General features: G+C 39.6%; 1 protein-coding gene and 1 non-coding gene across 4 annotated transcripts; both read left to right on the top strand.

Annotated features, from left to right (window-relative positions):
- The first annotated feature begins 25 nt into the window (after nt 1-25).
- LOC118732178 (mitochondrial import inner membrane translocase subunit Tim23) lies at nt 26-27,662 on the top strand. Of its 3 annotated transcripts, none has more exons than XM_036461291.2 (7): nt 26-289; nt 2,857-2,915; nt 11,044-11,137; nt 11,310-11,394; nt 14,408-14,466; nt 17,397-17,507; nt 27,161-27,662. In XM_036461291.2, exons 1-7 carry the CDS (start codon nt 184-186, stop codon nt 27,274-27,276), a joined length of 630 nt encoding a protein of 209 aa, XP_036317184.1. In that variant the 5' UTR covers nt 26-183; the 3' UTR covers nt 27,277-27,662. The 3 variants fall into 3 exon arrangements, with proteins under 3 accessions (XP_036317184.1, XP_045426634.1, XP_036317185.1); XM_036461292.2 differs by lacking the exon at nt 26-289 and adding an exon at nt 2,066-2,243; XM_045570678.1 differs by lacking the exon at nt 17,397-17,507 and having other exon boundaries at nt 33-289.
- LOC118732197 lies at nt 13,652-13,854 on the top strand. Its single transcript, XR_004992080.1, has one exon. It is a non-coding gene; the product is annotated as a small nucleolar RNA SNORA74 (small nucleolar RNA).

The following is a 27,662-nucleotide window of genomic DNA, read 5'->3' as shown; positions in this document are numbered from 1 at the left end:
TCCGGGTCGTACAACGTCGCAAAGCGGAAGTGTGCGGCTCTGCGGACACCGGCGCCGGAAGGTCAGCGTGTGAAGGAGTCGGCGGTAACGTGCGTCCGCCCGCTGTTCCTGAGGAGCGACGGCCGAGCGCACGGCCGCGGCCTGAGGCGGTGGTGAGGGTGCCGGCCGGTTTGCTGCGAGACCATGGAGGGCGGCGGGGGGAGCGGCAACAAAACCACCGGCGGGCTGGCCGGCTTCTTCGGGGCCGGCGGCGCTGGCTACTCGCACGCGGATTTGGCCGGAGTCCCGCGTAAGTGCGCGCGCCGCTCGCGATCGTTTCTGGCGGATTCTTGCGACTCGGCCAGGCGTGCGGCGTGCCCTTCCTCTCTCCCTTGTCGGTGTTCACGGTCTTCAATGTCAGCGGCGTGTCTCGCTGCCGCCCTGTCAAGACTGAGCAAATTTTGGGAGCCCTGGGTCCCCCACAAGCTCTCTGGGGTTGACCTGGGCTCAGAGATGTTCATGTTTTCTTCCTTTTACGTCCGAGCCTTGTGCCTTCTCTCTCCTCCCACACGTGTGTCTCCTTGTGTGGCGGGCTATGTCCGGGCCCTACGTTAAGAGGAGAGCCCAGCTCGGCACGTAAATGTGTTCCAAATAGGATCCCGTAGGAAACATGTTAGCCCCACCCGCGTGTTCTGAACCACAAAGCAGCCGGCAGGTCGGGACGCTCAGTAACACCGGCAGGGGCAGAGGGCCGGGAGTGGAGGCCCCCGGAGGAGCTGGGAGCGAGCTGCGCCTTCAGAGGGGGTTTCCGGAAAGGCGGTGTACACGGGCGAGGGCGAGGGCGCAGAAGCTTGGGTACCCCGCCTTTGCTCGCTCCTCGTTCCTATGAACATGTATTCCACATCTTTCGGACGTTGTGGGATGACTAGAACTTGGACTTAAAGGTAGTAGGAACTTGGTAGAGGAAATGCCTTTATAAAACTTTTTTTTTTTATAATTCTTGTATTATTTCTCTAGATCCTTTATGCTCAAGAACAAACAAACAAAAACCTTTTCAAGTTCCTAGTGTCGCCTGCATCAAGAACACAGTTTATATATAAATCGTAGGAGTCAGAGTTTTGAAGCACGGAGGCAGTGCGCCTTCATGTGGGCTCAGAGATGTTCATGTTTTCTTCCTTTTACGTCCGAGCCTTGTGCCTTCTGTCTCCTGAATATAAGCATTGTTCACTTTACCTAGATTGAAGGCTAGGTGAGAGATTGAAGGGTGAACACCATTCATTGAGCACCTACAATGAGCCAGTGACTTTAATTAACTTAAGCAGTTAATTTTTATTTTTTAAGGAGTTGACATCCTATTCAAGTGAGCAAAGTAAATAAAAATGCCCGTTAGTGTTAAGTGTGTGTAGGGGCAGCAAAGCAAGATCATGGGTGCTGGAAGCTGGAAACCTTTTTAGAATGGGTCAGGGGAAGCAACTCCGGGGTGTTGATATTTGGACTATGACCTGGAAGGTGGCAAATACACCACTGAAAATGTCTAGTACATGTGTCCTGAAGGAAAAAAACACACAAAGTAGGCATGTTGGAGGAACAACTGTTAGATGTGTGCAAAATTGCAAGAGAGTTGGAGTGATAGGAGATACTGAGCTCAAAGGGGCAAGGAATGACAGATGGTAATGTAGTGTTTTGTGAGCCATGGTAAGGAGTTTGAATTTGTAAGTGTAAATAACAGCTATTCAGATGATTTCCTTTTCTGAAGAAATCACCTGTTGCTATGAAAAGAGTGAATTGAAGGACCTTAGCCTGTTTGCCCAGTGGATAGGGTTTGGCTCAATGGAGAGAGCATCAGCCTACAAATCAAAGGTTCTGGGTTCGATTCTGGTCAAGGACACTATCTGGGTTGGGTTGCAGGCTCCTCCCAGCCTGAGCCCTCAGGGCGTGTGCTGGAGGCAACCAAATCCATGTTTCTCTCACATCAATATTTCTCTCTTTCATGCTCTCTTCCTCTCTAAAAATCAAGGGGAAAATAACCTCGGGTGAGGATTTAAAAAAAAAAAAAAAGTGAATTGAAGGGATTACTTCAGTCTGTGAGACTTAAAGGTTGACCAGTATGGTGTCAATAAATGATAACTAACACAATACAAGATCGCAGTTGAATTAGAACTGCTAGGCCTTTCAGTTGATGAAAAGACCACAGTCATAGGAAATGCATAGATTTGAGAACAATCAACTAAGATACAGAAGGATCCAAAGATTAAATTTAAAATGTGGGAAAGTTTATTTTCCTTGATAGATTTTCCTAACTTAAGTTAGTATGATTCAAGTCTGGCCCTCTTGAGTTTCCATTTTCTTTCGTCCTAACCCCCATCCCTGTTGTAACGGCCAGAAAATTATCTACCCTGCCACAGTAAACCAACTCTATCAGCAAGTGTTAACATGGAACTGCCATAAATATTGTTCACAGCACGTAGCCCAAACACTGTTTTTCCCATGGAATTATTTGGTTTCTTGTCAGTTTTATTTTGCAGTTTGTACAGTTGGCAAGCACTCTTGTAGCAAAGTAGAAAGAAATTAGCTTTATAATTGACCTGAGCTGTGCTTCCTTAAATGTACTTTGAATATTCCATACGTATTATTGCCAATATTCATGTGTGGGTGCCTGAGCCGTCACTGTAATACCTGGTTTGGGATTAAAGACAGTAGGAGGAGGTAGTCCCAAAATTGCCAGACAAGAAGGATATGCATAGAAAAGTGAGAAAAATTATCACATTCAGTGAGTCTGTACATCAAAATTATAGAACATGAAACAAGAGCAGAATTAGTGCTAAATAAAATAACTTTAAACTTTTTGTTGCAATATGATGCTTTGTTTTCTTCTAGTGACTGGTATGAGTCCTCTCTCTCCCTATTTAAGTGTGGATCCACGGTATCTTGTGCAGGTAAGATTCAGACTAGTCCTTTTATGGTTTTACTAGTTAGGTGCTTACCATTTTAAATGTGACCTGATCTGTGCTATGTACTTTTGGAGGCACCTTTTTTTCTCATAAACCCTAGGAATTTGGCTTGCAACTTCTCCCTGACATTAGTTGATTAAATCTCTTTAAAAGGTTTTGGGGTTTGTTTCCCTCCCCCCCCATGTTTTTTAAATTATGGTAAAATAACACTAACAAAATTTGCTATATAACTGTTTCTAAGTGTTATGTTCACTGTTACTAAATACATTTGTACAGCCATCACCACCTACCATCTCCATAACTCTTTCATTTTGTAAAAAATGAAACTATACAGTAGTCCCCTCTTTCCCGCAGTTTCACTTTCTGTGGTTTCAGTTACCCATGATTAACTTTGCTCTGAAAGTATTAAATTTTAAAATTCCAGAAATAAACAATTCATAGATTTTAAATCACACTCCATGCTGAATAGTGTGATGAAATCTCCTGCTTCGTACAGTACAGGACATAAATCATCCCTTTGTTCAGCAGATGGACACTATCTATGCTACCTCCTGTTATCAGAGAGAGACCCACCACGTTCCCATAACTTAATTCAGTATATTGTTAAAATTGTTCAGGTGTATTAGTAGTTATGGCTGTTAATCCCTTACTGTGCCTAATTTATAAATTAAACTGTCTTAAGTGCAGGGGGAAAAAGCATAGCATGTATAGAGTTCAGTATAATTCACAGTTTCAGGCATCCACCGGAACATATCGCCCATGGATACGGGAGGACTGGTGTACCCATTACAAAATAACTCCTCGTTCCAGCCTCCCCCTACCCTGACAATCACCCTTCTGTCTCTGATTCTATACTCCAGATACCTCAAATAAATGGAGTCATATAGTATTTGTGTTTTTGTGACTGGCTTATTTTATTTAGCATCTCATTCCATTGAATAGTATTACATTTTGCTTATCCCATTCATCTGTCCATGACACTTGTATTGCTTCCATGTTTTAGCTATTGTGATAGTGCTGCTTTAAACAAATATAAATACCTCTTTCAGACCCTTCTTTTATTTATTTTTTTATTATATAGCCAGAAGTAGAATTGCAGCATCATTTGGTAATCTGTTATTTTCTGAAAAATTGCCATATTGTGTTCCACAGTAAAAATTTCCCAACAATGTTCAAGGGCTCCAATCTCTCTATATCCTAGCTCAGTGGTCGGCAAACTCATTAGTCAACAGAGCCAAATATCAACAGTACAATGATTGAAATTTCTTTTGAGAGTCGAAAACTGACTTGTGCGCATGGACCATGAAGTTTCAATTGCACAGATATTTTGTGGAAGAGCCACACTCAAGGGGCCAAAGAGCTGCATGTGGCTCGCAAGCTGCAGTTTGCTGACCACTGTCCTAGCCAACACTTGTTATTTTCTGGGTTTGTTTTTTTAAATCATAGCTTTCTTGATGAGTATAAGGTAGTGACTCATTATAGTTTGATTTGCATTTATATCTCCTGTGGAGAAACATCTATTCAAGTCCTTTGTCCACATTTAAATTGGGTCTTTTTTGTTGAGTTTTCTATATATGCTGAATATCATGTCCCATTATCAAATGCATGATTTAAAAATATTTTGTTTTGCCCTTGCCGGTTTGGCTCCATTGATAGAGCATTGGCCTTCGGACTGAAGGATCTGGGTTCGATTCTAATCAAGGGCACATGCCCAAGTTGCAGCTTGATCCCCAGTGGGGGGGGGGGGGCATGAATAAGGCAGCAGATCAATAAAAATATACCATATATATATATATATATATATATATATATCCATTTTGTGTGTTGCCATTTCACTCTTGTAATACTCTTTGGTGCACAAAATTTTTAAATTTGCATCAAGCCAATTTTTCTATTTTCCTTTTGTCTACTGTGCCTTTGGTACCAAAATACAGTTGGGGGAAAAAAAGATACAATTGTCAAATTTAATGTCATGAAGCTTTTCTACTCTTTTCTAAGAGTTTTATAGTTTTAGGTCTTACATTTAAATATATTTTTTATTGATTTTATACAGAGAGGAAGGGAGAGAGATAGTTAGAAACATCAATGAGAGAGTCATTGATCAGCTGCCTCTTGCACACCCCCTACTGGGGATATGCCCGCAACCAAGGTACATGCCCTTGACCGGAATCGAACCCGGGACCCTTCAGTCCCCAAGCCAACGCTCTATCCATTGAGCCAAACCAGTCCTGGCTAGGTCTTACATTTAGGTCTTTGATCTATTTTGAGTTAATTTTTGTATACCTTGTTACATAAAAGTCCAGCTTCATTTTTTCTTGTGGATATCCAGTTTTATTTTTTCCCCATGAAATAGTTTTGTCCCTTGTTGAAAAACATTTGACCACATATGTGAGGGTTTATTTCTAGGTTCTTTTTGTAAGTTTTGGTATCAGGTAGTCTGAGTCCACCAGCATTGTTCCTTTTCAATATTGTTTTGGCTGTTAGGGATTCACTGAAATTCCATATGAATTTTAGGATGAGTTTTCCTATTTCTGCAAAAACATCATTGGTATTTTGATAGGCATTACATTTAATCTGTTGATTGCTTTGGGTAGTGACTTCCAATCGATAAACATGGGATATGTTTTTCATTTACTTATGTCTTTTATAAGTATTTTATTTTATAATAGAATTGTTTTCATAATTCCTTTTTCAGATTACTCATTGTTAGTAGGTAGAAATTGTCTGATTTTTGTGTGACTTTATATCCTGTTAATTAGCTGAATTCATGTATTAGTTTAACAGATTGGACCATCCTGCATTCCAGGAATAAATCCCACTTGGTTGTGGTGTATGATTGTTTTAATATGCTGCTGAATTTGGTTTTCTAGTATTTTGTTGAGGATTTTGCATCACTGTTCATAAAAGCAATATTGGTCTGTGGTTTTCTTATAGTGTCTTTGTCTGGCTTTGTTTTCAAGGTAATGCTGGCCTCGTACAAAGAGTTATGAAGTGTTCCAGGTATTTTCCTGCACTTCAGTTTTTTGGAAAAATTTAAGAAAGATTGTTGTTCTTTAAATGTTTGGTAGAGTTCACCAAACTCTAGGTGAAGCTGTCAGGTCTGAGGAGGGCTTTGCTTTGCTTTACTTTTTATGAGATTTTGTTACTGATGCAGTCACTTACTAGTTATAGGTCTATCCAGATTTCCTATTTCTTGATGGGTTTTGTGTATGTAGGAATTTGTACATTTCATCAAGCTCATCCCAGTACTTGGTATACAATTGTTCATAGGATTTATAATCCATTTTTATTTGTATAAAATCGACAATGATGTCCTCACCTTTGTTTCTAATTTTAATAATTTGAGACTTCACTTTTTTTTCTTAATCCATCTAACTAAAGGTGTTTAAAATAATCGACTTTGGGTTTCGTTGATTTTTCTGTTTTCTTATTCTTATTTTTTTTCAGGTTTTTCAATCTCCTTTTTTTGTTTTTGTTTTTGTTTTAATTAATAAACTTTTACACTTCTAAGAATAAATTTTAAAAATCTAATAATTTTAAACCTTGTTTTTTTTCTGCCTTGGGAATTGAGAAGCAAACTTGTTTACATGTAAGCTTGCCCTTAGGCTATCAAAAGGTGTAGCCATTCAAATGTAAATGAACACATTGTTTAAAGATAACTGCTGGTCGGAATTGGATTACCTGTTCTGGGTGGGAAGGGCTTGTCCTCCGTGTTTCCTTATTCTTTACTAAAGTCCCAGTGCACAAAATTTGTGCACTTGGGGAGTGGGGGGCTCTCTCTCAGCCCAGCCTACGCCCTCTTGCAGTCTGGGAGTCCCGTGACAATCACCCCACAGAAGGAAGCCCCGCCAACCCACCACTGTGCCACCGGCCAGATAGCCTGGGTCTCCCTCTGCAAGGCAGTCAATTGCAATTGCGGGGCTCTGCAATTGACCTTGACCGCCCCAAAGAGGTAGGCCCTGCCCACCCAGCCAGGGGTCTGCTATTGATGGCCCTGCAGAGGGAGGTTCTACCCACCTGCTGCAGCCTGGCTCCCAGTGCATGTCATAGTGTGGTCGTCAGGATGGTTATCCTGCTGTTGGGCCATTGGGTCGATTTGTATATTACGCTTTTATTATTATATAAAAAGTGTTGGTGGTATAGTGGTGAGCATAGCTGCCTTCCTTTGTGATTAAAATAAATAAATAAATAAATAAATAAACTAGGAATAATCTTTTTTATCAAAATTTCCAAAGCTATGGGACTGGGTGGAGGTGGACAAAGGGATGGGGGTGGGGATGGGGACATCTGTAATAGTGTCAACAATAAAAATGAAGTTTAAAAAAAGAAATTCCAAAGAGAGAGAACTCATGCAGGGTAAAAAATCCCAAACTAACATGGTGAAAATCTCTATATGTTCCCACTAATAAGGAACCAGACAAGGATGCCTGCTCTCTTCCCTTCTCTTCAGCATTGCCCTACCATGGCAATTACGCAAGAGAATGACTGGCATTCAGATTGATAAAAGAAAAGATAAAACTATTTTAAGGTATCATGATCTTGTGTATAGAAAATCCTAAAGGTCCAGCCGCCATGGCTCAGTGTTTGAGCGTAAACCTATGAACCAAGAAGTTATGGTTCCATTCCCAGTCAGGGCACATGCCCGGGTTGCAGGCTTGATCCCCAGTAGGGGGCATGCAAGAGCAGCTTGATCAGTGATTCTCATCACTGATATTTCTCTCTCTCTCTTCCTCACTGAAATTAATAAAAATATATTTAAAAAAGGAAGAAAATCCTAAGGAGACCACAAAAAATTTAGTTTTAATTTAGAATTTCAGCAAAGTAGAATGACACAAGATCAGTATAACTAATTAATTATATTTCTATATAATAGCAATGGACACCACAAAAATGAAAGTGCAAAAACAATTCCATTTACAAGGACATAAAAAAATATATATGTAGGACAAACTTCAATAAAAATCCAAAATTTGTATTTTAAAAATTTAAGACAAATAAATTGAAGGTACTCGTTTCTTGGAAGATCTAATATTGTTAGAATAACAATGATTTCCAAATCAACAGATGCTCTCAAAATCTCAGCAAGATTTTTTGCAGAATTTGGCTGATTTTAAAATACATATAAAAATACAAAGGATATAAAATAATCAATAAAGAAGAGCAAATTGGAGTACTTGCGCATCCCAATTTCAAAACTGATTCCCAAGCTACAGTAATTAAGACATTGTGGTGCTGACACAAGGATAGCTCTATATATAGATCAGCAAAATAAAATTGAAAGGCCAGAAATAAACTTCGCATTTATAGTCAGTAGGTTTTCAACAAGGATATGGAGACAAGTAGGGAAAAATTGGTAATCATATTTTTATAGAAACCATGAGCTTTAGTTCCATGGATTCCTCCCCCACCCCAAATAAATGCAATTTGACCACCGTCTCCTCCCTCAAAGTCTTTGAAAAGTTTTGTTATATGGAACAGTACTTTTTTAAATCCTCACCTGAGGACATGTTTGTTTGTTTGTTTGTTTGTTTTAGAATGAAGGGAGAGAGAGAAACATCAATCAGTTGCCTCCTGCATGCGACCCAACTAGGGATCAAACCAAAGACCTTTCGGTGCACAAGACGACGTTCCAACCAACTGAGCCATACTGGCTAGGGTGAAACAGTACCTTTTTACTAACTTTAAAAGCCCCAGTGACAAGTAACAAGTAATCATCACATTATTTTCAAGTCACTGTACATGAAGGAAGTATATTTGCTTTCAATCCTCATAATCTTTTTAGTGTAGTTGACCCTAACCAAGAATGAGTTGGTAATGACGTGCACTTGACTTTCTAATGTTCATCATAGCCATTTTTTTTAATTTTCTATTTGTAATTAGTGAATCATTTTTTGATTGAAAGATAATTACTTACCTCATCAAATCAAATGTCACATTTTGAAAAAACTCAAACCAGAAGCATAGTTTAAAATTAATGTCAGGAAGTGCCCAAACTTTACAAAACGATAATAATAAAAGTGTACTATGCTAATTAGACCAGACAGCTGAACATCCTTCCTGACAAAGCCATGGCGGCTGCAAGAGCCGAGGGCGGGCAGCTGCAGTGTCAGGGTGATGGGGCGGCACCTTCCCTGATTGGTCCGGTCGCCTCCCACAAAGGGAGGCCAGACTGCAGCTCAGGGCATCCCCTGAGGTATCCCGGACTGTGAGAGGTGGGCAGGCCGGGCTGAGGGACACACACTCCCCTCCCCGTGCACAAATTTTCATGCACTGGGTCTCTAGTGTATGAATATTATTCATGGCAAGGCATCTATTCAGTGTGTGCTTATTATTGCCCAGTCATTTCTGCGTGATAAGAGTAGATGTGTTTGCTTATTTGTACAACTTTTTCAGAGAGTATAAGCCAGAAATCAAAAGCCAGTACAGAGCTATGATTTTTCCTAATCAGGAATGCACTTACTAAACAAAGGTCAGCAGTTCACAAAGGGACCTGTTAGAGAGTTGCTAAATGTGTATGTACTGCCCTTCAAGGGCTTTTTCTAACCAGTTTTGTGTGGAAAGCTTGAGGAAAATGTACTGAACATGTCCTTCATATGAATGTGTGTAATTGCACAATTAATCATATTGTGCTCTTAGAGTAGCATTTCTCAAACTAGGGTTCGGTTCACACCAAATTTTGTGTATGCATTTATTAGAAAGAGGGACTATAGCTTCCTTTCTAAGATTATCAAAGGAATAATTATTAAGGTAATTTTGCCCTTGCATATCTGATCAAATTGGTGTGCTTTTATAGTTTCTGCTCATTTTTTTAACGATCATTTGATCTGACATATAAAATGGTGTTTGATATTAGCTATGAAATAAAAGTGATTTTCTCCTTTCATACTGTTATTCTGTAAATGGTTACTTCTCATAGATTTCACTTTACCTTTTTCTAGGGCTGTTCTTCCTAGACTGTTGCATTGTTGCTTCAAATTTATGATTACACTAGAGCAGTGGTCGGCAAACCACAGCTCGCGAGCCACATGTGGCTCTTTGGCCCCTTGAGTGTGGTTCTTCCACAAAATACCACGTGTGGGCGTGCACGTACAGAGCGATTAAAACTTCGTGGCCCATGCAAAGAAGTCAGTTTTCAGCCTGGGCGAGTCTATTTTGAAGAAATGGCGTTAGAAAACTCAAAGGGCCAAAGAGCCTCATATGGCTCGGGAGCCATGGACCACTGCACTAGAGGCCCGGTGCACAAATTTGTGCATGGGTGCGGGGGACCATGGGAGGTTGGCTGCTGGCCCCGAGGAGGGAGCCAGCCCTTAGTTCCCCTAGGAAAGGGTTCACGTCCGCCACCACCCACCTCCGGTTCCCCATCCCAGCCCCGGGCCCAGAGGCCCTGGCAAGTGGAGAGAGGAGGTGACAGTTGCCAGGCTGGGCCCAGAAGGAACAGGTGCCAACACTGCCATCATTTCCCTGCCTCACCCCTCCTCCTTCCCTCACTGCTATACCACCACTGTGGTGGGCAGGCGGCTCCCAGGGAAGAGAGAGGATGGGAGTGAGACAAACCCTTGTGTAGAGGGCTGACTTTAATTAGATAGCAGTGAGGGAGGGAGCTGCTCTGCTATGTACAAAACCCCGACCCAAAAGCAGGTCTCTACAGATGGTTTAGCACCAGGGACCAATGAGGGTCAGGGGGAGGGTCCACAAGCAGTTGGCTGTGGGAGTGCACTGACCTGCATTGAGTGTCTACCCCCTGTTGGTCAGTGCACATCATAGCAACTGTTCGAACAATTGTTCTGCTGGTTCGGTTGTAATGGTCACTTAGGCTTTTATATAGAGAGATAAGGCAAATTACATGCAATCTGTAAAATTTACAGTGATAAGCACAGTTCTGAAACGGAATTCTTCCTAAGAATGAGGGTGTATAACTATATGTTGTATATTTCATTTTACTTTGATTTAGGTGTTGCTGTTGTTGCAGAAAGTTTTATTTTTGTTTAAGTATAGTTAAGTTTTAATTTAAGTTGATACTTTCTGTGAAAAACTACTTTAACAAATTAAAAACACTCTGCAAGTACTCTATCCTGAGGGGAGCTCAGCTTGGTTTTCATTATTACCCCTTTAGGATACAGATGAATTTATTTTACCCACTGGAGCTAATAAAACCCGGGGCAGATTTGAACTGGCCTTCTTTACCATTGGAGGATGTTGTATGACAGGTGGGTATCATAAATTTTTTAAGTGTTCTTAATCAAGGATGCTTAAAATCAAAAGCAATTAGAATATTCTTTTTTATCTTTTTCTGTTATATAAAAAATGAAAATCAGAAGTACAGTTGTTTTTAAGTGTAAAGATGTAATATTTGGATGAATTGTTACTATGATTTACTAGGGGCTGCATTTGGGGCAATGAACGGTCTACGGCTAGGATTAAAAGAAACCCAGAACATGGCCTGGTCCAAACCAAGAAACGTACAGTAAGTCTCACGTAATCATCTGATGTGGTAATGTGGAATATTAACCTCCACTCTGTTGGCTTGCTGAGCTCTATCTTGTGGTTACAAATGTTGAGAGTATTGATATACTTTTTGGTCACTTTTTTTCTTACTCAAAATAAAAGGAAATAGAGTTATGACTCTTAAGCTTTTAAAAGGAATGATTTTTGCACCAGTGTCCCTCAGTCTGTCAGTGCTACCCCAATCTTAACTTCTCAGCTATACCTGTTTCATTCTGCAGGCCTATAAAACCTGCTTTTCAAATTGCTGAATGATTAGTATATTATTTGGATTGTTCAGGGGCAACCATAATCATAGGACATGGTAGTGAAGAAATAAAAAGCACATAAGAGTGGTTACTAGATTTGCTATTACTTGGCTTGAATTTAACTTCACTTTCCACTTCTGAAATGAAATGCTACAGAAAATTTAAATAGAATTCCTAGAACTTAGAGATAGTTCCAAAAGGAATAAGACAGTTTACTAAGAAAATTGTTTTGCAGAAAAGGGAAAGTACAATTAAAAAGATCAGAAAGTATATTCTATATAATAAAAGCCCAGCAACTGAATGGCAGAATGACTGGTCCACCAGTTGCTATGATGCACACTGACCGCCAAGGGCAGAAGCTCAATGCAGGAGCTGCCCCCTGGTGGTCAGTGCACTTCTACAGTGAGAGCGCCACTCTGTTGACTGGGATGAGCAGCACTTCCACAGTGGGCCGATCCCCACAGGCCATGTCCCCCACAGGCCATGTCCCCCACAAGTGCCCAAATCCCATTTCCCTGGCTTCCAGTGTAATATATATCTTCACCCAGCTTAAGAAATAAACATGACCAGTCCCTGTTGACATTCCCTTAATATATTGTTTAGTTTTGTATGTTTTTATACTTTACATGAGTGAAATCACAGTTTACTGTGATTTTTTTTTTTTTTTTTTAATGAGAGTCTTACTGGTCTTATTTTTTATTGTTACTGATTTTTTGAGAGAGAGGAGGAAGTGGAGGAGGAGAAAGAGAGAGAGAAAGACAGACACACACACACACACACACACACACACACACACACACACACGTATGAGAGAAGAGCATCATCAGTCGGCTGCCTGCTGCAAAGCCCCTACTGGGGAATGATCCCACACCTGGGCATGTGCCTTGACAGGGAATTGAACCAGCAACCTATTGGTTCCTGGGTCTATACTCAACCGCTGAGCACACCAGCTGGGCTACATGTATTCTTCAATGGCTCACATAGAACACTTGAAACTCCATCTTCCTTATTTATTGTTTAACCAGCAGATGGCAGCAGGTGTCTGCTAGAATTAGACCTTGGGAAATTGGAAGGTATATTCCTACTACTGTGTTGATCGTTGCCCTTGATTTACTAGCCCAGATTCTTGACTATTCTTATATATACATATTCTTAATATTTTTTCCTTACCCCAGTCATTTTTTTATTTTTTGTATTGTGGGAAATTTGGAATAGCTATAAAAGTAGGCAAGATAGTACAGTGAACACCTATGAACCATAACTTACTCTTAGCGGCCATCAACCAAGATCAATTGTATGCCATCTCCTTCTTCCCTTCCACATTATTATGAAACTAATTCCCAGTGAACTAATTCCCAGTATTCTATAATTAAATATTAATGAAGACAGTAAGCTTTTTCCATACTGTCTGCCTATAAAGATTATTGAGAGATGATTAAAGTTCGAAGTAAAGGCCCAATATATGGAGGTATGGTGCCCAATTGCATCCCAAAGAATGTTACCAATTTGCAGTGCTATCAACAGTACAACACTATAAAAATTGATAGTTTTAAAAGCTTGTGACAGCCGTAATCGGTATTGCTTAGCTGATGAGTGTTATCCAACACACTTTCCAGTCATGGATTCAATTCCTGGCCAGGTCATAAACCCAAGTTGCAGGTTTGATCCCTAGTCCCGATACGTGACGAAGGCAGTTGATCAGTGTTTCTCTCTCACATTTATGTTTCCATCTCTCTCTCCCCTCTTCCTCTGTTTAAAAATTAAAAAAAAATATTTGTTTCTGTTCAACAATTTTTTTAAAAAGGCTGGTGACAAATGTAAAAATGATGTGCTAAACTTTAAATATATTAGTAAATAATTATTTAAAATAATATACTTCTCCATAAACAACCTTTTATAAGTAATACAAATTTTTTTTGAGCATTAACATTTAGTTTTTTTTTGTTTTTTTGCTGCTATAATTCTGTAATATCCAGCAGTAGTCAGCTATCCAGACATATCGTTCCTGTGATGGTGTTACACTGCTGGGAGAGAAATGTCCTGTCTTCTTCCTCCAGTTGCCTCTGTCACTGTTCTGGTGGCATCAGGCACTGGTGCAAGGCAGAACTGTGCTTCCTTGAGAGTGTGCTAAGCATCCACGTTGGCTGCTTAGTTCTAGTGTGGGAGCAGACACAGCTTGCTTTCTCCATGTGTTCTGGTTTGTTTTTTCCTTCTCTCTGAGTACATATTTATTTTTAATTCTGCTTTATGTTCTATAGTATTCCATGATTTGATTGTACTTAATATTCTCAACATATACCCCTCCTGTCCCCCCCCCCCAAAAAAAACACCCTTAATTGCAATCTAGTTTGTTCATTATAATGGCCATGTCAGTTTCTGTATACTTTTTTTTTCTTTTTCTTTTTTTTTTCGTGTATCTGTAAACTTCTTATAAAATACATTTCAGGCTGTCATTCAAAGCCTTTATGTGTTTGATATATATGTAATTATTTTATATATGTGAGAAATTTCCTTACGTCTTACTCAAAAAGGTTGGCATTTTACCTTCATTTCTATTTCTATAAAGTAAAAGCCATTCTTATGAATTCTGAGGAGGTATTAAGTTTTTTTTATGAAGAAAACTGAGAGTTGTATTGATACTTTCTAAATAGTTGCAATTATGGCTTTTCACATTACTAGAGGAAATAGTGATTCTAATACAGATTCTTTATCTTCCTGCCCTTGTAGGGTTTTGAACATGGTGACAAGGCAAGGGGCTCTTTGGGCTAATACTCTAGGTTCTCTGGGTAAGTAAAGATTTCACTTGATAATAAATTATTAATGCAAAGAAAGAGTATACACATCATGAACAGTTTGATAAATCAACATTTTTTAAATTCTAGGAAAAGACCAGGAGCTACATAAAATAATCTCTAGGTGCTAATACCGTCTTGCATACCATTTTCTTGTATATCAATTCTTAATGTTTTAGATCTTTTAAATCTCAAAAAAAACAAAAACAAAAAAACTCTTGTGTACTCTCCTGCCCAAGCACTACACCAAATAAAATCACTTTTTAACTAAATGAAATCCAAATAATTTAGGTCCAAGGCAAATGGCTTTGTATGTTAGGAAAGTTTAAGGTACTGTCAATAGATATGATAGTTTCATCCAGTCTTCTTGCTCCTTTTGCCTAAGGCTGGTTCAGCATTCTGCTTACCTGAGTAGATTTTCAGACTTAATTTCCAGAGTTACCGGAGAGCCTTTTAGATAATGAAAACACGTGCAGTTCTAGGGGGTAGTTCAGTGGTACTTAGAGCCCACTGCTTCCTACTATGTTGTTTATGAATGATTGACTCTTTGCTCATGACTTAAATCTACTTGGGGCACTTACACTCTAACATCCAAGGTTTTCTTGAGCTATAACTTAGTTAAAAGCTTGGAAATCTTTAAATATGCAGCTTAAGGAGGGAAAACCATAGCATCTCATTGAAAGATAGAAAAGGCCTTTGACACAGTAAGATCCTAGCCTTGTCATGATTTGGAAGTAGTACGTTTTCACACTTTAAAGTCAGACTTGCATTTGGAGTCCTAGTAAATGGCTGCTTCCCTATGTTGCTTGTGTGCCCTTTGCCCTGACCCCCATACACTATCACCCTCCTTTGCTCTGTTTGATTGGTTGTATACTTAGAATTCTCAGCCATTCTGTCCTACCCAGACTTTCTTAGATTTAGCATCAAAGTTTCCATGTACCCAGAAATTCTCAGTCCTGGCCAGTCAGCCTGTGTGCTCCCTTTGGGGTGTGATCAATCACAGTGTTGTTCTCAAGTTCAATTTCAGTTAAATAAGTTGAAACAGGAAGAAGGGCCTTTATCTACACTAATAAAAAAGAAAGATGCAAATTGACCATACCTTCGCAATGCCCACCAGCCAGTCAAGAGTGAGCGTGCAAATTAACCCTACAAAAAAAAAAAATGGTGGGTTAATTTGCATATGCAGGGGCTGAGCAGCCAGGGGCGGTGTGGGACACCTGCATCATTGCCATGGCAACAACGCAGGTGTTCCACACCACCCCAGGCCTCTGGTCAGCGTGGGAAGGCGGCACTAGGCCAGAGCAAAGGCAGAAAGGTGGCTCTGGGCCAGAGTGAAGGGTGCCAGCAGCCAGGGGAAGGAAGGCCCATGCTGCACGAATCTTTGTGCAGTAGGCCTCTGGTAAGCTATAAAAACATCACAACAAAGGAGTTGTAAGGCTGATCTTGGTAAAATGTTGAGGGGTCAGATGTGGCAGTTTTGAGAACGGATGAGGAAAAGGGTTAATGCAACAATTTTTCAAATTGTGTGCCGCAAGAATTTTCAAAACATGCAATATCTGACTGGTCAGTTTTTTAAAAAACTGATAATCTTTTCCCTTAGATTATCAGTTTTTTTAAAATACGTTTTTATTGATTTCAGAAATGAAGAGAGGGGGAGGGAGAAATAGATAGAAACATCAATGATGAGAGAGTACCATTGATCAGCTGCCTCTTGCACGCTCCCCATGGGGACCAAGCCTGCAACCCAGGGCATGGGCCCTGACCTGGAATCAAACCGTGACCTCCTGGTTCTTGATGCTCAACCACTGAGCTATGTTGGCCAGGTCTTAGGTTGTCAAAAAAAAAATATTTTAAATGACAACAGCTAACACAGCATAGCTGTCCAAAATGAATAAATCAAAATTATACCTAATTCTTGGTCAGATCAGCAAAAATTATATTTTTAAGTTTTATTTTTCTCACAATAGAAACATGTGTTTTTGTTTTTAAATCTGAAGTACTATTACTATAAATAAAATACAAGTGAAAATTAAAGAGATTCTTCATGGGACTCACCAGTAGTACTTACTTTTTTTTTTTTTTTTAATATACTAGTATATACTGATTGGCCAGATTATTATGATCTCTGAATGCATAATAATCTGGCCACTCAGTATATATCTTATATAATAAAAGACTAATATGCAAATTGTCCCCTCTACCAGGAGTTCAACCAGCAGGCAGGCCAGCCAACCACCCATGTCTTATACCCCTGGCCAGGCTGGCCAGACCCCCGCCCATGCACGAATTCACGCACCCGGCCTCTAATGCACACCCACACACATTCTGGCCAGATTAAAGACCATAATAATCTGGCTACTCGGTGTGTGTGTGTATTTCAGAGAGGAAGGGAGAGGGAGAGATAGAAACATAAATGATGAGAGTGAATTACCGATCGGCTGCCTCCTGCATGCCCCCACAGGGGATCAAGCCCACAACCCAGGCATATGCCTTGACTGGAAATCAAACCCAAGACCCTTCAGTCGTAGACCGATGCTCTATCCATTGAGCCAAACTGGCTAGGGATGGTACTTTCCATAACTGGCTTCTATTAATATTTCCTCTGAACCTTTCCAAATATCTTCTTTGCATATCCAGAGTCAGTCAAATGCCTGGATTAATGACTGTAGCTCGTCCTCCTTTTTGTTTTCAGTGAGTATATATAACATTCCATCATGTGGAAAGTCCCTTTCTGGATCGGTCTCTTCCTGATGGGTGTTTTAGTTGTTGCTAGGCTTTTGCTATTACAAACAGTGTTCCAGTGATCACTACATACCTTTGAATACTTACAGAATGATGACTGTAGGATACATTTACCTAAGTATAATTTCTATACTGACTTTTAATCTCTGTTATATTACTCATCAATTCCATTTCCTCTATAGCTTTGCTTTATAGTGCGTTTGGTGTCATCATTGAGAAAACACGAGGTGCAGAAGATGACCTCAATACAGTAGCAGCTGGAACTATGACGGGCATGTTGTATAAATGTACAGGTAGGAGATTTTTAATAGATAGCTCTCTTAATAACTTGAAGTATGCTTTTGATGCATAGTTTTTTAAGGAAACTGCACAAATTTTTTTTCCAATATAATTTAGTGTTCTCACAAACCAAGATTGTTTTGGTTTTTGTTTGTTTAGTTTTAGTAAAATACTTAAAAGATTAACCATCTGAACCATTTTTTTAATGTATTTTATTGATTGATTATTTATTTTTTATAGAGAGGAAGGGAGATGGATAGAGAGTCAGAAACATCGATGAGAGAGAAGCATGGATCAGCTAGCTCCCTCCTGCACATCCCCTATTGAGGATGTTCCTACAGCAAATGTACATGTTCTTGACAGGAATTGAACCTGGGACCCTTCAGTCCGCAGGCCGACACTCAATCCACTGAGCCAAACAGGTTAGGGCTGAACAATATTTTAAGTGTACAGTTTAATATATTTACATTGTTGTGCAACCAATCTCTAGAACTTTTCTTCATTTTGCAAAATAGAAACTAATTAAACAATTCTCCATTTCTCCCTTCAGTCACTGGCAAATACCATTTTGCTTTCTGTCTATGCAATTGACTATTTTAGGTACCTCATGTAAGTGGAATCATACATTATTTGTCGTTTTGTGACTGGCTTATTTCAATTAGTGTAATGTCCTCAAAGTTTATCCATTTTAGAGCATGTGTCACAATTTTTTTCATTCTAAGCAGATACTTGGTTGCTTCACCTTTGCCTACCTTAAATAATACTGTTATGAATGAACATTAGATAAACTAAATACCATTCAATTTTGAAAAGTAATTAAAGTCCTAAGAGTTGGTCCAAAATATTCTGGGGAAGATCAAATATCAAATTCTCCTCTAAAATGGAAAAATAATTAACATTCACTGAATTATGATTATACTCTCAGCAATGAATACTTAATAATTTGTTTCATTTAAAACTCTGTGAGATGAGAATCACACTTCAGCTTTATAGATGAGCACAGTATTAAGATAACCTTTTACAAAATGTCATATAAGCAGTGACAGCCCCAAATTTTTCATCACTTCAGTTTTAAATTATTTCATTAAACTGCGTAAGTTCTATACTCCTGTCTCTGAAAAGCACCTTTGTTTGTTTGCTTTGTTATGTCTGAGACACTTGATTAACTGAGCAATTCTGTTTATTAGGAATTTTTCATACTTTTGTTCAAGTTTCACAAGAAAGAAATGTGAGAAGTCTCACATGATTATAAAGTCCAAGTTTTCCTACCATATCTAGAGTGAGAGGCTTTTCTGTATTGAAATAGATTGCATTTGGAATTTTATTCATAATAGCTCTCACAACTTCTTGCACCATTTATGATGTTTTTACACACATACAGTTTCCAGGTAGAGTATGTCCATGAAATGTTGCCTTGGCGTAGAAAAAGCTTAAAAACCTAAAAATACTTCCACATTGAAAATCGTTGGGTCAGACAAAAGAATTCTAAATTTTAATTGGGAGCACAAAGGTGGCTCTCAGCCAGAAAGAGTTTTTAAATAACAAATATATATTTTAAAAAACAAAGATTTCACAAAAATCTGGAATTTCAGCTTCTTTTGAATAAATGAAGACACCAAAGTCACACACACTGTTTGGTGGCAAATTGGTGGACCAGAGTGGGGAGCCACTTCTACCTCAGTGGGTGGGCATGGAAGCTGAGTCCCCACCATTCCCTGTTTTCTTACTCAAAGTAAGCTATTGTGGCATTTCCTGTGTTAGGAGCAGTTCTGAATATACTAATGCAATTATTCTAATTTAAGGCATTATCCGTGTTTAAAAGAAGAAAGGAAAAGGCTGAATACTTGATATTATCCAAAGAAATGGTAGCCTGTCTTCTGTGTCACAGACTTCCTTGCAGTAATAGCTTGGAACAGCTTCCTCATAAATTATGGAATAGAAAGCCCTTGGCTCAAAAGAGAAAAAGCAAAAAAGATTATCCATTAATTCTGTCAGGTGATGGGTTGGTTGCAGCTCCCTTTGGGTTGTGGACATAGAGGAAGTAAATCATCTGCTGAACCAAAATTCCAACATTGCTTAAAAACCTAAAAATACTTCCACATTGAAAATCGTTGGATCAGACAAAAGAATTGCTTCTCGTCCCTGCCTTGGCAAATTGGTGTCTTTTATTGATTTTGTGTGGCAGGAATGCAAATGTGTAACTTTACCTTTCAGATTTGGAAAGAGTTTGGGCACTCTGGTCTAGAGCAGCAATTTCACATTTAGAGAATGGCTAATTCCTGTTGACCTAAATTATTTCCAATCTCCAGTGTACTCTTCAAAATAGAATTTAAAAAAAGAAAAAAAGGAAGGACTTTAGGCTGAGTGGATAGAGTGCCAGCCTGTGGACTGAAGGGTCTCCGGTTCTGTTCCAGTCAAGGGCACATGCCTGGGTTGTGGACTCAATCCTCTGTAGGGGTGTGCAGGAGGCACCCAATCAGTGATTCATCATTGATGTTTCTATCCATCTCCCTTTCTCTCTGAAATCAACTCTATACACACACACATCTATAATAATAAAAGCATAATATGCTAATTAGACTGGACTGGCAGACAAAGAGCAGCCCCGCCCTCAGAACCCCTTGCAGGAATTTCGTTCATCAGGCTTCCGGTATAAAATAATAAGTGTGTTTTTAAAAATGGGAGGTGGATTTTAGAATAAAAGTATGATCCAGTGTAGCCACTTTAGTACAAAAGTAGTACTTTTGCAGCTACTTAGTAGAAAGAAAAATTGTGAGGAAAATATTACGAGTAATCAGGGAGTCTGGGCTATCTATCACTACTTCAGGCAATTAAGCAGAGACAGGGTTGAATCTTATGAGTCTTTATTCCAGTACTGCCAGCAGTACGGGAGAGCAGCAGGTGATCCACAGAAATCAGCTCTGCCCGCCACCATAAGCCAGCTGCTGATGTTGGGTAGAAGGACAAAGATTACATAGGAACATGGGCCCAGGATTATCATTACAGGTTACAAGTCCTGCATGCTTGCGGGGGGGGGGATCACATAGGGTGGGCTCCCCTAGGTAATAGGGGCTGGGTTGTAAAGGAGGTGCCTCCAGGACCAGATTGTCTCAGCCTCCAGGTTATAAATCTTCCCATAACAATAGGCAGTTCTTGGGACTGGAGGTTGGACTGTATTCTGATGTTGGCTCCCATGTCCCAGGGCGAACAATTCCCAGCCAAGTGAAACCGTGCTTTCTAATCAGAACAAAACCCTCATGGTTAACAAGGCATTATTTTAATATGTCTTATAGTTTCCAATATTCTATTTCTGTCCCTAACATTGTCACACCAGAAAGAGGCCAATTTTTCTTAATCCTCACCCAAGTATATATTTATTGATTTTAGAGATAGAGGAAGGGAGAAAGAAACATCTATCAGTTGCCTACCATACCCACTGACTGGGGTTTGAACCTGCAACTTTTTTGGTGTCTGATGACACTCCAACCAATTAAGCCACCCTGCAGGGTCAAGAGGATAATTTTTAAAGTAATAATTTGGATATGATCTTTTAAATTTTGTCCTAGCCGGTTTGGCTCAGTGGATAGAGCATCAACCTGTGGACTGAAGGGTCCTAGGTTCGATTCTGGTCAAGGGCATATGCCTGAGTTGTAGGCTCGAGTAGCCAATCAAAGATTCTTTTTTATCGATGTTTCTCTCTCTCCCTCTCCCTTCCTCTCTGAAAATCAATAAAAATATATATACATATATTTTTTTTTTTTTTCATTTTGCCCTAACTGGTTTGGCTCAGTGGATAGAGCATCGGCCTGCGGACTGAAAGGTCCCAGGTTTTATTCTGGTCAAGGGCATGTACCTTGGTTGCGGGCACATCCCCATTAAGAGGTGTGCAGGAGATAGCTGATAGATGTTTCTAACTCTATCCCTCTCCCTTCCTCTCTAAAAAAATCAATAGTTTATTTTTAAAATTTTTTTTCATTTTCTTTTTTTTGTTAATCCTCACCCAAGGATATTTTTTCCATTGACTTTTAGAAAGTGGGAAGGAGGGAGAGAGAAACATCAATGTGAGAGAGACACATCAATAGGTTAGCTCCCCCACGTTCCCCGACCTAGGCCCCCGACCTAGGCCGGGGATCCAACCTGGAATTCAGGTACGTGCTCTAACCACTGAGTGACACCGACCAGGGCAATTTTACTTCTTTTTTTCCATCACTATTTATCCCTTCTATGTCTTTTTTCACACACAGACACCTCAAACCCCTCCCGCGCCGCCCCCCCACCCCCCATCTCTTTTTTTGCTTGGTACTTCAATTTCTTCATATGATTTTAGTTCAGGCCTAATTTTTCTTAGTTATGTAAATATCTTTCAGAAGGTGTAAATGTCATTATTAGATTTCCTATGGCACATGAAAGTGTTCAGTTATAGCCAGTTTCTACCAGAACAAGAAAAGCTATAATTTTGCTATTATACATAAGTTCAGGAATGTTTATAGGCCTGGTCACTTATCTTCAGGAAATAAGGCCTCAGAAATCTAGCCATGGGTCTCCCTTCCCACTCAAAAAAACCCCTGATCTGTTAATCCTACTCCTTCCATAAATCATCTATAAAAGCAAACTAAGGAGAAGTAAAAAGTTATACAAATCCAGTTAATCAAATTAAGCAATTGTCATCATATTATTAAAATTTATATTTTAAATTTTGCGCTAGCCGGTTTAACTCAGTGGATAGAGCGTCAGCTGTGGACTGAAGGGTCCTAGGTTCGATTCCAGTCAAGAGCACATGCCTGGGTTGCAGGCTCAATCCCCATGAATGCCAGTCCTTCAAAATTAAATTTCTATATGTCAAAAGGAGGAGCCTCTTGATGACTTCTTTGTTTCTGTTACTGGCATCAGCATTGTTCAGCAAATAAAAATGCATGTAACATGTAAAATAGGCAAAGGGCTAACTGCCATAATATACAAAACATTTCAACAAATCACTCAAATAAAAAATGGAGTAAGGATATGTCACACTTCAAGGGGGAAATTACAATGACTGCTAAATGATAGAAGTGGTTCAGTCTCACAAGCAGCCAGGAAAAGTAAAAGAAAACATTATGATAATATTTTTACAACTGGCTTTTAAATAAGGTGATGGTAGATGGCATTTAATATTGGCCAAAGGTAAGTGTTTAGAAGGGAAATTTGGCATTAGTTATTAATATAAAATATATAGATCCTTTATTCGGCAGCTTATTCTACAGCGAACTAAGGCATACATGCAAAACTGTATGTCCCGGGGCTTTTGAGACTCACTTCAAGGAGAAGGTGATGTTTGAACAAAGACTGACACATGAGGGAGCATGTAAGGCGGGAGTCGAGGGGATGATTTAGGTAAAGGCCCTGAAGCATGAGTTCAAAGGCATTGGGAGGAGTGTTTGAATCTGGGGCCATAAAAAAGGCAAGGACCAAATCATGGAGCAGATAGAGCTTCAAAGGCCACAGTAAAGAATTTGGTTTGACTGACATCCGTTAATCTTACCTCCTAAATACCAGCATTTATTTTTACTTATAAACCTTGTAACTTGCAAAGAGAGTTAAAGTACAAAGTTTATACCAGGAGGTATTCACTCAGGGTTGATAAACCCTCTCAAACTTCCTAAGATTTTGAAAGAGTCTGAGACACTCGCTACCACCCACAGAAAAGCCTCCTCAAAAAAGACTAAGGACCTGTGAAAATAGTCCTAAAAAGACAGTAATGTGGAGAGTCAAAACAGCTGAGATAGTTTAGTGTTGCACAGAAGAACGGGATGAGACTGCTAAGGGAAGCACAGCCCAGTTAGTCTCTATCCAAAGTCATACACTCTAACAGCTTCCACTCTAACAGCAAAGAGGAAAAACGGGGAAGCAGGAAACAGCCTCCAGTGGCCCAGTCACCTTTGATTTCTATCTTTTTCTCACTATTCCCTCATTTCATCAGTGTGACCGCCTGGTTCTTAAGTCAACACTCAACCTCTGAGCCATGCCGGCTGGGCTCCATTGATTTTTAGAGGGCATGACAGGGAGGGGGAGAGACAGAAACCTCCATGTGAGATAGATCAATTGGTTGCCTCCTATGAGCACAACCACAAGGGCTGGAGATCGAGCCTGCAACTGAGGTATGTGCCCTTGACGAGAATCAAACCCGGCACCCTTCAGTCCACAGGCCATTGCTCCTCTATCCACTGAGCCAAACCAGCTAGGATGATAGTCATGTTCTTTAGAATCATGAAGATAAAGACAAAGAATTAGGGAACAGGGAAATACGGTGAGGATGGGACTGCACCAGACTCTTGTGCATAACCAGTGTCTTTTAGTGCTATCATGACTTTTAAAATTATGTATTGGGCTACTTCGATAAAAACAAAAGTGAGTAAAGATGTATCAACATTAAAATTAGGCATTTCTTTGGGAGGAGGTGGAGAGATACCGTTTAGTAGGAACAGAGTTTCAGTTTGCAAGATGAAAGTTCTCTGGAGATGGATGATGATGATGATAACACAGCATTGCCAGTGTACTTAATGCTACCGAACTGGATGGACACCTATGGTAAATAACCATGTTTACATGTATTTTTCCTCAATTTTTAAAAGTAATACAAAACGGCCAAAGCCGGTTTGGCTCAGTGGTAGAGCGTCGGTCTGCAGACTGAAAGGTCCTGGGTTCAATTTCAGTCAAGGGCATGTACCATTAAAAAAAAAAAAGTAATACAAAACAATTGTCAAGTTCATGCAAAAAAAATTTTTGAATGCTGTTAGTAGTCATCTCAGTGTGAAGGTAAGGTTGTTCCTCTGAAGCAGGGGCCACCAGTTCCTGTTTGCCAGATGCCTGTCTGTTCCTTATGCTTTACTTCTTTTAAGTTACATTTTAAATGCTTCTATCAATACTGCATAATAGCTTTTGATCCCTCAGAGCCTAAAATACTTATTTTCTGTCCATTTTAAGAAAAATTTGCCAATTCCTGCTATAAAGTAATTGTCAGTTCATATATAAGCTCTACCACTAGCCAGCTCTCTGCCTCCCAAAAGGCATTTAAGGATTCTGGGCCTCATTTCCCGTGATTAGAAGGAATATTTGCCCTCAGCGGGAGAGTTGTGTAAGGATCCAAAAGATGGAAAGTAAATCTGTGAACCACGTCTCATGTTTGTTGTGCTTTACAGACACTGACCGTTGGCCTTCATTACTGAGTTCAAAAAAAGTTATTTGCTAATCAACTTCCTGTGCTTAGATAGCCAGAAGTTTGATTACAGAAAGCCTAAAGCCAAGATCCTCAAACTTTTAACAGATCAACCAGTTGGAAAACTCTAAAATTATTGGTAAGAGTTAAAACTAAAACATGATTGGTATGTGATAAAAGGCTAGCCTAGAGTAAGTATTAACTGTGCTTAGTAAATCAAACACTGCATATTTTTCGTGTTTCCTTGGTGGAAGTAATTTTTTTCTAGTCTTCAAAGAAGTAACTTGATTGAACTGTTTTATTTTGGTCAGAAAGTAGAAAGCTTTCTGGGGGGTAAATTGTTCTTTATGAATACTTAGTATGCTATTAATGCCCCAAAGATCGGAAAACCTTCCTGTTTCATTGTTACCACAGGGCCTATGCCCAGGAGGTTCATTTGATGCTGAAAACTAGTGTAAAACTCTTTCCAAAGGGCCAGGTAGAAACTATGCTGAGGTACTCAAAGCAGTGGGCCAGCTGGCAGGCAGTTGGCAGCTGTTTCCAAGCCCGCAGACAGACTTCAGAGGTCTGGGTCTGCAATCTACTAAAGGTCCAGGGAAGTTAGCCTGAATGTTTGATCCAGGAAAGAGTATCTGCAGAAATTATTGTGCTTTCAGTTACTTGCCTGCCATCATTTTTCTGGTAAACAGCAATGAGACCACCTTAGCTTTTGCTTTGTGTTGACTCAGAATGGTTGGAGTATTAAATTATGTAATCTATTTCAGAGAACCCTCATTATACTCAAAAGTTAAGGTTTAGTAACTGAGCCATAGTGATCTTGCTTAGTTTTTATTCTCCTGTACTTAGTCGTTTTTTCCATTTTAGGAAATTGGTCTCAATTATAGTTCACTTTCAGCCCACAGAACTTTTTATTGACATCAAAGATAATTTGTAGGTCCTTATTAAACTGAGATTGTTTTTAAATTAGCAGATTGAGTGTACATTACTTCTGTTTCAACCACATTGAATACAGTTGCAAATTAAACTGCAATACCTAGTCTAACTATAGCAAGATAATAGAGAGATCTAGACTTAAAGGAGATATCTATTAAATTTTTTTGATGTTTCAGACTCTCCCCCTCCCCATATTTGACATCTATTTATAGATGTCGTGTATGCAGTTTCTGTTTGGGTCTGTTTAAGAGAGATAATGAGGGCGTTTCATAGTTGAAGCCTAATAAGCAGGTCAGCTATCAGAACTCTTCAGACTGGAGGCTCCTGGAAGGAGTGGCCATTTGATCTATCGGCTGAAACCATCTGGCAGGACATTCATTGCAGAAACGTTGAAGTGAATTTGGCAACATCACTGAATTTCACAGAATTTACTGTCTCAGACCTCAGTTAGGTAATCACTGGATTGCAGCTCCATTCCCTTTGTTTTCCTGACACAACTTGAAAAAAATACTCCATTGGTGCAGAAGTAACTGCCAAAGTAGTTTATGGTCCCTACTTGTTTACAAAAGTGTAAAAAACAGCAAGCACTTAAGTTACTTTTGGTACCCCCCATTTGTCTTAGTAGACTTAGGGGCTATTTTCAAATAACTAGTTGAAACATTTTTGTTTCTGCATTTCAAACAAAATATCTATGGCTGATCCTTTTCAACACAAAAAAATATTTTAAGCAAAAATAGCCTAATCCTTGAATGTTTTCAACTAGTGTGAGGATGCTAAAGCCGCGCTGCTCAGTAGCTGTAGATTGCCTGACACATCAGTGACGGAATGGGGGGCGGGGGAATGGTGCCTCACCAGCACCTAACTCAAAGCTTCATTAAAGCCACTTATCACCACTGCTTGAATCTTTAAAGTTAGTGTTTTCAGAACATGTGCCGAGTCCAAAGGCTGCTCACTATTTCCAAAGATAGCGTCGCCTTGTCTGTGTTACTGTCTTAAGTCAGTTGATAGTGCCTGTGTAGTCTATATTAGCAGGAAATACTTTATCTGGCTGGAACTTCAAGTCAGATTGAGAAGTCAAGAAATAGTTAATGGCTGATTATCTTATGTAAAAATTGAGAAATAGCCAGGACCAGTTTGGCTCAATGGATAGAGCGTCGGCTTAGGGACTGAAGGGCCCCGGGTTCAATTCCAGCAAGGGTATTTACCTTGGTTGCGGGCATATCCCCAATAGGGGGTGTGCAAGAGGCAGCTGATCGATGACACTCTCTCATTGATGTTTCTCTTTCCCTTCCTCTCTGTACAAAAATCAATAAAACATATTTTTTTAAAAATTGAAAAATAGTTTAAATATGAAATATAGTATGTATATTAAATAGATCATTTAGGGCATTTATCTCCTGATTGGTATATCATATCACTTTTAGAACTTTTTCTCTCTGCTTTGGATGGAGTCTTTATAAACATGAATGCTATGTCTCAATCTTGATACTCATTTAATCCTTTGACTATGCAATACAAATCTGTCTGTCTCTCTCCCCCCAGGTGGTCTTCGAGGGGTAGCGCGAGGTGGTCTGGCAGGACTGACACTTACTAGCCTCTATGCACTATATAACAACTGGGAGCACATGAAGGGCTCCTTGCTGCAACAGTCACTCTGAAGATTCTGCCAGCTGTGACTAGAGGACACTTTAGTAGTCATCCAGAGCAATTTATGAGTCAGTCTGGAGTTCTCTCCTATACCTACAAATAGTTTGAAAAATTGTGCAGATTTCCGAATTGCTGTGATGAAGATGATTGACTAGACTGGCTTTCCTTCCAGCCATTAGTGAGTTGAAGCTAAAACGCTTTGGTGGCTGAGTAATATGGTTCTTTTTCAAGATCTTGCACCTGTTCTCTTTGTTACCTCCTGAACTGGAAAACCACTTACTCCCATCATTCAGGTCATTCTTGTTGTCAGTACTATATCACCATGTTTGTTCACTTAAAAGATCCAAGACTGTAAGATTGCCTTGTATTCCAATAAAGTGTGAAAAACCAAAGTCCA

This window comes from Pipistrellus kuhlii, unplaced genomic scaffold (assembly GCF_014108245.1).
Source record: "Pipistrellus kuhlii isolate mPipKuh1 unplaced genomic scaffold, mPipKuh1.p scaffold_m20_p_35, whole genome shotgun sequence".
Lineage (NCBI taxonomy): Eukaryota > Metazoa > Chordata > Mammalia > Chiroptera > Vespertilionidae > Pipistrellus > Pipistrellus kuhlii.
The sequence above is the reverse complement of the archived record's forward strand: the minus strand, read 5'-3'. Positions and strand labels throughout refer to the sequence as shown.